Source organism: Cottoperca gobio, chromosome 17 (genome assembly GCF_900634415.1).
Source record: "Cottoperca gobio chromosome 17, fCotGob3.1, whole genome shotgun sequence".
NCBI lineage: Eukaryota > Metazoa > Chordata > Actinopteri > Perciformes > Bovichtidae > Cottoperca > Cottoperca gobio.
The window spans coordinates 3,388,197-3,398,196 of record NC_041371.1 but is presented as its reverse complement, the minus strand read 5'-3'; the positions used below and the strand labels follow the sequence as shown (position 1 = coordinate 3,398,196).

Sequence of the window (10,000 nt, the reverse complement as noted above, 5' to 3'; positions counted from 1 at the left end):
TAGATCCCACTTTTTAAAAATCTTATCGAATCTTAATCCTTTTAATCTTTTAATCTTATCTCAGGGAGATTTTGTTTCGTCCATTTTACCTCAATACCCCTCAAGTGCACATTTAAAGCAGAAAAGACTGTAAACAAGAACTCTCAATGGACTTTGTTGGCTTAAATAAAAGTTACCGAAAGCTTGGTTAAGAAGGAAAGAATACAATCATTACGGTCTTTGCTGCAAACTTAATGTGTTTTCAGGGATTTTCACAACATTGAGCAAATTGATTATTCAGGATTTGTGTAATACCTCCTCCTTCTGGGCAATGAGTATTGAGTTAGATCTGTGTTTTCTTTGTGTAGTCGTGTGTTTTCTTGTGCTCGTATTGACGTGGAGGCGGTGAGTATTAGAAATAGAGGGAGAATCACTTTGATCACCAAGTTCCACTGAATTCTTTAGGTCCAGACGGAAATATCTCAACAACTATTTGATGTATTATCATGAAACTTCAGACATTCATGTTACGCCGAGGAGGAATCTTACTTCTGAGTGAAAGGTCTCAACATTTATCAGATTGATTGAGACATTCAACATTTTAAAAACGTTGGTGATCTACTGACTTTGACCAATACTTTGGTTTATGACCAAACACCTGCAAAATGAATGGCATTCAGCTTCAGCTGTACTTTGTATTATCAGATGTTTGCATGCTAACACGCTAAGCTAAGATGGTTAGCATGGTATAGACGTTATACCTGCCAAATATCGGCATGTTACCGATGGTCCAAGTCCCCGCACGGACCCTAGCTGGAGATGTGCCAGTGCGCCTCCTGTGCACTGCCGAGATGCCTTTGAGCACGGCAACGAACCCCCGACTGCTCGGGCGCCTACTCATGGCAGCCCCCTCGCTCTGACACCTCTCCATTACTGCACGTGTACGGGCCTACGTTTGTCATGTAGTTTGTCTAACCCTAACCCTAACAACAACAGAGTGAAAATTTAATTTTCTTCTTCTTCTTCTTTCTTCTTCTCTTCTTCTCTTCTTCGTCTCCTTCTTCTTCTTCGTCTCTTCTCCTCCCCTTCTGGCCGCCGGCGGCCCCGGCGGAGGCGATGCGGGCAGCGGAGGAGGCCGGAGGAGGCGAGGAGGAGGAATGAGGGCGGAGAAGGAGGAGTCGCGGCGACGGAGGCGGGCAGGAGGAGACGGAGGAGGCGCCGGCGAGGCCGAGAGAGGCGGAGCAGGAGGCGTGGCGGAGAGGGAGGGGCGAAGGAGCGGAGGAGGAGGAGAGAGGAGGCGGAGAGGCGGGAGAAGGCGGAGAGAGGCGGGAAGGAGGCTGAGTCTGTAGAGGAGGTCGGAGGGCGGAGATGCCGTCGACTGAAGAGCGGGGCGGAGAAGGAGGCGCCTGTCTTGATCACTTCTTCTTGCCGTGCTTCTTCTACTTCTCTTCTCCTTCTTCTTATTCTTCTCTCCATTCTTTCCTTTCCTTCTCTTTCTTTCTTCTTTCTTTCTTCTACTTCTTCTTCTCTACTTTCTTTCTCCTACTTCTTCTTCTTCTTCATTGTGAGCATGTTAGCATGCTGTCATTAGCATGTAGCTCAAAGCTCTGCTGTACACTCTCAGGGTTGTTGTGTGTATTTGAATTGATTAGTTAATAGACAGAACATCAGTTGTCCAGTGGACATTTATATAACTTTTGATTTCAAGGACACATCCTCAAAGTGTCTCTCTCCAGTGGAACTACTAAGACTACATGAGAAAGAAATGTGTGTGGTTAAGCAACTGTATGGGGGGGGGGCAGATAATAAGATGATGGATGAAAATAGTGGAAGTGGTAGAAAAGGAAGAATGGGTAGAGAGATAGCAGTTCCATTATAAACCCCCTGCTGCTCTCTGGGAAAATAAAAAAGTGCTGACTCAACAGAGACCTCTCCAATCACCTTCTCTCACTCCTCTCCACCTACGCACTCTCACTATGCGAAAATATATCTTTCACTGTATACGATCACCGCCCTCCATCTAAAAACAATATATTCAGCATTAGGGGTAGGGGCTGGCAAACATCCCCCTGCATCAAACACTGGATCCATCTTGGGAGGCTGAGCGATGGGAACTCTTCCATACAGCGCTATTTTCTGCTCTGTTCATCTCAGGTCACGATGCGGCTTACAGTTTTTCCATAGAGTAACTTTTGTGTCCTGCAAGCATGCTTTGTGTGGTTATGGACGAGGGCAGGAGGCAGTTCTGTGCAGTTTTATTTCTAATTGTCTCACAAAGTCTGGACCAGTAAAATCAAGCTAGCCACTACGACTAATTAGATTGCATTCTTTAGCAGAATGATAACAGTGTGTGTGTGTGTGTGTGTGTGTGTGTGTGTGTTTCAGAGGGCTCTCCGTTCAGCTGGTGGCTCGGTGGTCCCGGTCCCGGTCGTGTCCAGTCTTATTGGGGTGGAGCTCATCCAGCCAGTCAGCAGTGCGTCTGCGGCCTGCAGGGCGACTGCGTGGACCCACAACACTACTGCAACTGTGATGCCGACCGCATGGAGTGGTACTTAACTTATTTAATATAAATATTTTATTGCTATTGTTCAAGCAAGTATTTATTTAGTTAGTGTCTTGATTTGGGTTGACAAATCATTCAAGTTTGATTATTTACACTTAAACTCAAAATCTGAGGCTGCAGAGATTTGACTCTGGAGGAGCAGGATTGCTGCAACATGATTGGCTCCTTCCTTCTTTCTACGTCTCGGTCCAAACTGTCAACAGTTTCTGCAGAACATTCATCAGATCCTCAGAGTGCTGTGAAGATACGTCGCTCGCTTCCAGTCCTGGACAACGAGATCGACGTGCTGATTACGAGAGGCGCATTACGCTGAACATGGGTGTAAATGGTCTGAAATGCTCTTTTGGAAAATACAGTAGCTGTCACAGAAATTGCCGTAGATGACGTGTTGAGTGTCAGGACGGTCTTCCTGGAAGATTGTCTAAGACGACACAGGTGGTGTGAGCTTTTTAAAGCTCTGTTGTTACTGAGCAGTTTCCTACCATGCGAGCAAATAAGCATAATTATCAGACTTTATGTCAAAGTTGTCTTTTCTTAGATTATTTAATCAAGACTAATAAGAAATGTTTTAGGGTCAGGGAGGCGGGAAGGGATTCCCCCCGGCGAAGCCCGCGCGGGGCCGCCGCCGGGTCCGCCGGTCACACGGATCGTGGTGGCAATCCTCTTTTCTTCCTTTCTCTTCTCTCTCTTCTCTTCGTTTCCATTTGCCCCCTTCCTCATCTCCGGGGCGGGACCAAATCCTAATTATATTAGGTTCGTCTGCGGGAACTCCGGAGGCGGGAACCGAAGGGGGAAAAACGCCCGAAAAAAAGAAGACACGGAGAACGAAAAAGTACGGAAGAAGCGACCCGAAAGTAGGAAAAACGCAAGAGAGTACCAGCAACACACTCGCCGCCAATAACTCCTCCTAATCCCCCTCTCACTATTAATCACTGCTATCCTCCTCCTCGTCCTCCACTTCCTCCTCTTCCCCTCCCCTCTCTCCTCCTCCTCGTCCTCTCCTCCCTCCACCAGGGCTGAAGACTCGGGCCTGCTCACCCATAAGGAGAGCCTCCCCGTCAGGTCTCTGGTGCTGGGTGACGTCACCAGGCCGGGGTCAGAGGCCGCCTACAGGGTGGGACCGCTCCGTTGTCATGGAGACAGTAAGTGCAGCTCTGGTTGCCTGGTTACACGTGATGCAGAGATGAAATCACAGCTTCCTGTTGTGTCGACGTGATGGACGGACTCAAATGAACAAACCAATCAGACACTTTATTTTATTAAGCAGCACATAATAACTTAATTCCTCTCAGGTCTGTTGTTGATGTGGAAATACAAGAACAGGTGTTTAATGTGATAAATGAATTATCGCGGGGACAATACTTCAACATTTTCCTTTTATGTTTTCACTCTCTGATCATTAAACGCATTGCAACATAAAACAAAGCAGAGTTTCTCTCTCTGCTCTAGAAGATGGATAAATAAATGTTTGGCGTGTTAAACCAGACTACGTGACAGAAGTCCTACCCTTGTGTAAGATCATTAGCCACATTTGTTTGCTGCGTGATTTCCATTTAAAGATCTCGACTGTGACTCTTCATCATCGTGTTTCTCAGAGAACTTCTGGAACGCTGCGTTTTTCGACAAGGAGACGTCGTACCTCCACTTTCCCACCTTCCACGGAGAGCTGAGCGCAGATATCTCCTTCCTGTTTAAAACCACGGCCTCCTCTGGTGTGTTCCTGGAAAACCTGGGCATCAAAGACTTCATCCGGATCGAACTGAGCTGTGAGTAAGAGCTGGAGTGTGAACATTTAATCCGGATTAGAGTGATGTGTCAGCGAAACCTAGAAATACAAAACTTAATCTGTATTAAACTATTCTGGAGAGCAAACATTGTTTATTTTTGGTTGAACTGTCTTGACTTTAACTGTAAGCTAAAAAGCCCAAAGAAATGTTGGTATCTGGCTGCAGGGATTTGCTCCCATTCAGCCCCGAGAGCATTAGTGAGGTCCAACACTGATGGTGGGTGATGAGACCTGGCTCTCAGTCGGTGTTCCAGTTCATCCCAAATGTGTTGGATCGGGTCGAGGTCAGCGCTCTGTGCAGGCCACTCAAGTTCTTCCACACCAAGCTGAGAAAAAACCTGTTTTAATGGAGCTGACTGCACAAAACAGGAACGGGTCCTCAACAAAGTTGTAGCAGCGAAGCTCCTGAAAACCTGCTTTAACAGTAAATCTGTAAATATTAATGATTCATGACACTTTGATCCAAATGCTGCTTAACTCTGATGGTGACATCACCTTTTTCCAACTGAGCCATGACTAGCCTCATATACGGTGGCCCAGCGGGGACATTTTCATTTTCAGAGCTTAGCATAAAGACTGATGGCTGAGGGAGTAGTAGTATCTTGCGTCTTTAACCTGAACACAGACACATTTTTGTGGGCGCTATAGTGCTGCACAACCTTAAACGCCCGCTCTAATAGGAGAGGCACACATGTCGACTCTTCTTTGCTTCACAGTTTAAGTTTTCTGCATAGTTTTCTATCTTTTCCCCACAATGTGTATGATTTAGAATAAGACAGCAATAACCTAGAGGGCACTTTGTACTTTATGGGTACAATATTGTGGCGTGTATGTGTAATACCTTTACAGCCCTCATTGGTCTGTTCTCATTTAAACTATGACAGAAACACCCACTGGGGTGTTCTTCATGGTATGAGATGCGTGTTTATGGGCAGACAGGTGTCTGGTGGTTTAGTAAATGTTGCATAGAGTCTTTTGAAACTCAATCTGCCCAGTTCACACGTTTCGTTGGGTTTAGAGCTGTTTTTGTGTTCTGCATTTTGCATTTTCTTAAAAATGGGATTTGAAGGGACAGACATGGAGAATCTAATACAGGGACGCTGCTGCACCAACAGCCTCGCTCCTCGGGGGAAATCAGTGTCAGCGTGGTTGTTCCAGCTCTGAACACTCCTGCTCTGTTGCCGGCTTCCTCAGAGAACAATCTCTATATGAGGCCGGGATATTGTTTCACCTTGTTCTGTGCTCTCAGAGTAATACATCTTCTCCTTCCAAAACACAAAGGATGACACGTCTGTAGTCTCCAACATCGACTCCTTTTGTTGGAATGAACTTGACTGGGATTTTGTGATCTGAGTAGACTGCTTGCTAAGAGAGTAAAACTGTTCTGTTCCAGAAGTAAGACAATCTCATTCAAAGGCTTATTGAGCTTTGTCAAATCACTAATAACTGAAGATCCGGACTTGGAAGGGAGCACGATGTTGTGTTGCTCGCCTCACATGTCTCCATAAGGACGTATTTTATATTGTTGTTATTTTTGAAGATGTTCTCATTTAATCCTGTCACATAATTCAATTCTGTTCATGCGTCTCTGTTTTTATTTGTTTTTCCCTCTTCCATAAATCATACATTTCCCTCTGACTCCCCTCCCTGTCTCATGTCCCCCCCATCTCTTCCCCTCCGTCAGCCTCCACTCAGGTGCTTTTCTCCTTCGACGTCGGCAACGGGCCGCTGGAGGTTCGCGTGGAGTCGAGCTCGCCGCTGAATGACAATCGGTGGCATCGAGTCCGAGCCGAGCGGAATGTTAAAGAGGCGGCGCTTCGATTGGATGAACTTCCTGTCGCCACACAGGAGGCTCCTGCTGACGGACACCTCCACCTGCAGCTCAACAGCCAGCTGTTCATAGGTGAGGATGACATACAAATAAATATATATATAGTATATCTTCTCATGCAACATCAGAACCCGCTTTATTGGCCGTGTAGGTTTACACACACAAGGAACTTGACTCGTTGTTTTTAATTCTTCAATATATATGTGTGTATATATACATATATATATATATATACAGTTTGTACATGAGGCAGGTGGATATGACAGTATACACAGTAATTACAGTATATACTGTGTGCTTATTTCACAGACATGTGAATATGTGTATTTAAACTATAAGTAAGAAAGAAAACGTACTAAAGAAATCAATAATTTGACACAAAATATTGAACAAAACGTCGTCCACGTGCTGTGTGCGGAGACAACCATCACAAGCGTGGCAGCGTTCTGCTTTCCAGAAATAACCGACTGCAGACTGCCGTAATAGAATCGGTAGGTCGGCTATTCACCAAGCCGTGCAATACAAATATATCATTTAGTGGTAGAGAGGCTGCTCGGTGTTACAGGGATGTTCTTCACACCACGTGACGTTCGGAGCTCTTCAGAGTGAAGAGGTGCCTCACAGTGTTCTGTAGCACCTCTCATGTTGATAATGTCCAGTGGTGACAGATGTTACTCTTTCCTTCTGCCTTTGTTTGGCACATGTGTTCATTATTTCTGCATTTGTGATCGATGCTCCGAGAATTCATGCAGCAATCCTCTGCTTTGTGCAAAACAATGACATCTTATTAAGTTGGATACCAATTAGCAGTGTTGTGAGTTTGCAGGGACATAGTAGTGTGCAGCTGTAATTGCAGGTAAAGATAGAGACAATAATCCGTTTTAGTTAATCACTTACTGTTGCATGCGTCGTGGCTTTACAAAAGAGAAACGGTAGAAAGTCCAGCTCATCTGTTTGGAAAATCAAAGATGCCAATCTGAGGCATTTATCCTCTCCCTCCTCGGCTAAACCTCGCAGGGAAGTACGTCTAGGAATCATTAGCTTCCGTGCAGGATGTGTGTCCTGTTATTGACTCAATCCTGCTGTTTTATCAGCAGCGTTGGATGTGAAAAGGTGCTGAGGATGCACATGTCTTTAATAGGGCCTCTACCTCCTCCACAGTGTAAACTCCTGATAGACTCCTCCCACAGAGTCCTACTGCTTTTGGCTAAATGCCATCAGCTGCTCAGCACTATTGAATATGAAAGTGCTGAGTTTGTAGTTTCTGACCACGAACAATAATCATGTTCAATAAATAAAGCGTGCATCGGGGAGCAGTAATATATAGTGAAGTGTGTGACGTGACTTCCTGCAGCGAAGGTCTTTAAATAATCTGTGAATGAAACTGTAAGTGATTCATCGGGCAGCCATCAGCTGAGAATCTAACGTCATCAATATGCAGCTTCATCGGTTCAATACCACCATTTTGAATTCTCTGTGTGACCTTTCACTGGATCTACAGGGGGGGGGGGGGTAATGAAAACCCATCATTTATTATCAGGAGTTATCATTCTGCAAATATTATGTATGTCACTTCACATCAGTAAACACAGTGTGGAGGAAAACAAACAACACACAGTGATGAGATGAATGCAGCAGCAGCAGCGACGTAGAGGAGAATATTGATTGGCTGAATAATCCGCTGTGAGGTCACCACCTTCAGCCTAAACACGTATATGTTTACCTCTGAGTTATCAGCACAGCACACGTCTCGTAGATTAATGTGTTGGGATGGAAATGTGCTGGTATTCATCTGCTGATTAGTTCGGTAATGGATGTTTGTACAATGTTCTGACTGAACTGACTTCCTGTTTTGAGAGGAGACTTGAGCAGCATCGAGGTCTCGCCGTTTGTTCCTGCTGCTTACGTGTCCTTCAGCCGCACGATATAGAGTCCTTGAGTAAAACTCGAGTGTTTGAAACCTGAAAAGGAGGCAGCGTTACACTGATAATAATCAAGAAGCACCAACAACACGCGTTTTGGTTTTAAGACACGTTGAAGTACTTAAAGTACTTAAAGTACTTAAAGTACTTCTGTTAAGAGTTTTCTTCATTCATTTAGATCCTCGTAATATTGCTAGTTAAGTAGAAGTTACTTCTTCCACCACTGGGTTTGAGCTCATTTGCAAATGTTGAAAACATGAATTTAGATCGTAAACATGCTGAATATGTTAGCATGCTAAGGTTAGCACGCTACGGTTAGCATGTTAGCATGCTAAGGTTAGCATGCCTTGTTTTCATTCGGCAGTTTGTAAAACCAGTTGCGGTAGTTTTTCTAAACCCAAGACGAGAAACTTTCTGTCCCTCCAGAGCCACAAAAGGAGTGTGTTTGGGGCTTGTTGAGTTGAGTTGAGCGCGTAATCCCTCCTCGTAGACTTGCAGTAATGTTGTTAAAAAGTGTTGAGTTGTTTGGATTCACAGGCCTCAGCACCTCGCCACATGCATTGTATTTGTTAAGCAAACTGTTCCATCCTTTGAATTATAAACCGCTGTGTTGGTTTCAATATATTCAGAAAGCATATCTCAATGTACACACTGTATTTACGAGCCGTAATCCCGCATGGCTTTAAAAGGCACTGCGTCCCATTGTTCTGATTAATAAACCGTGTTATTGCCGCGCATGGATTTATAATCCGCACCATTGTTCGGTTGCCAGGTCCTTTATGGCTGTTTGTATTGTTTGTGCTAAAAATCAAATCGCAGCAATTTTACGTGAGCTCAGCGATGAAGGCAGGAATCACTTCCTTTGTGGAGGTTTAGAAGCAATTGTTTTGCCTTGTTTGGATAGTTAAGCCTTTGTGTATTTGTGCTGCATTGCCGTCGATGCACCGATGTGCTCGACACAGAGATTCCTCCTCGCTGCCGCTGTGTGAAGAGCGAGCGCCGCCCTGCACGAGGATTGTGAGGGTTCCTTTGATCTTCACTTCACACGTCCCTTTGAAATGCAGCAGTGTTCGGATTATCCTGAAGTATATAATGTAAATCAAACATCAGCTGGTTATCTGTGTTCTTTTTATTTCTCCTCCAGTTCTCTTTGCAGTTACAGAGTTTATTTAGAAACCTTTTATTTTAACATCGCAAATGAGGTAAAACTGGGAAATCTATGTAATCTGCAACAGAGGGAACAATATGATTATAATTTAACATTATAGGCTATAATGTGTTATATTTGTTCTTTGCATTCATGTCATTTTCTAACTTATTGTATCTTGTGATGATATAAATATAAATGACCAATATTATATAAATTAAGATTATTTATATGAGGTTTGAACAGATTAGGAGTGCCCCATCTAACTTTATATTACAGTTTTAAATAACTTTGTCCAGCACATGTGCTTGGTTTGCATCCTTCCTTTTGATCACACGTCCTTCATATCACAATGGGAAAGACTTCATGTGTAAATACTGTGTTGTGTTATTTATAGCGCTCGATGCACAGATGCGTTTGTTTCAGCAGCAAACCACACTCGACTGCACGCACGCTGTCCATGAAGGTTTGTCTGATCTCTATCTCACAAGCCTCACATCGTCCTGTTCTGTTTTATCTGCTTTCATATTATTTATATATATATATATATATATATATATCTGATGATTTCATGCTGAGACTTGTAATTCTCGTGGTTGAATCCCTCACAGCTTGTGAGCTTCTGATTGGCTGTTTCCACGTGTTGCTCTCCCAGCGTGATGTTGGGGTTTGCACTTTGATACTAATTGTTTTCCACTCTTGTGCGTTCTCATGTTTATATTTCGTGCGGAGACGCTACATGTTGTGCTGCTTGATATGAAGTCTTCAGGGT

The 10,000-nt window shown here is 44.2% G+C and overlaps 1 protein-coding gene across 1 annotated transcript in view; it reads left to right on the top strand.

The window, feature by feature from the left end:
• The window catches only part of LOC115022299 (contactin-associated protein-like 4), a 77,658-nt gene that overhangs the window by 62,025 nt on the left and 5,633 nt on the right, over positions 1-10,000 (top strand). Inside the window, exons 14-17 of the mRNA XM_029453269.1 lie at positions 2,365-2,527; positions 3,557-3,684; positions 4,138-4,308; positions 6,013-6,231. Coding sequence (XP_029309129.1) covers positions 2,365-2,527; positions 3,557-3,684; positions 4,138-4,308; positions 6,013-6,231 — 681 coding nt within the window. The remainder of the gene's footprint in view (positions 1-2,364; positions 2,528-3,556; positions 3,685-4,137; positions 4,309-6,012; positions 6,232-10,000) is intronic.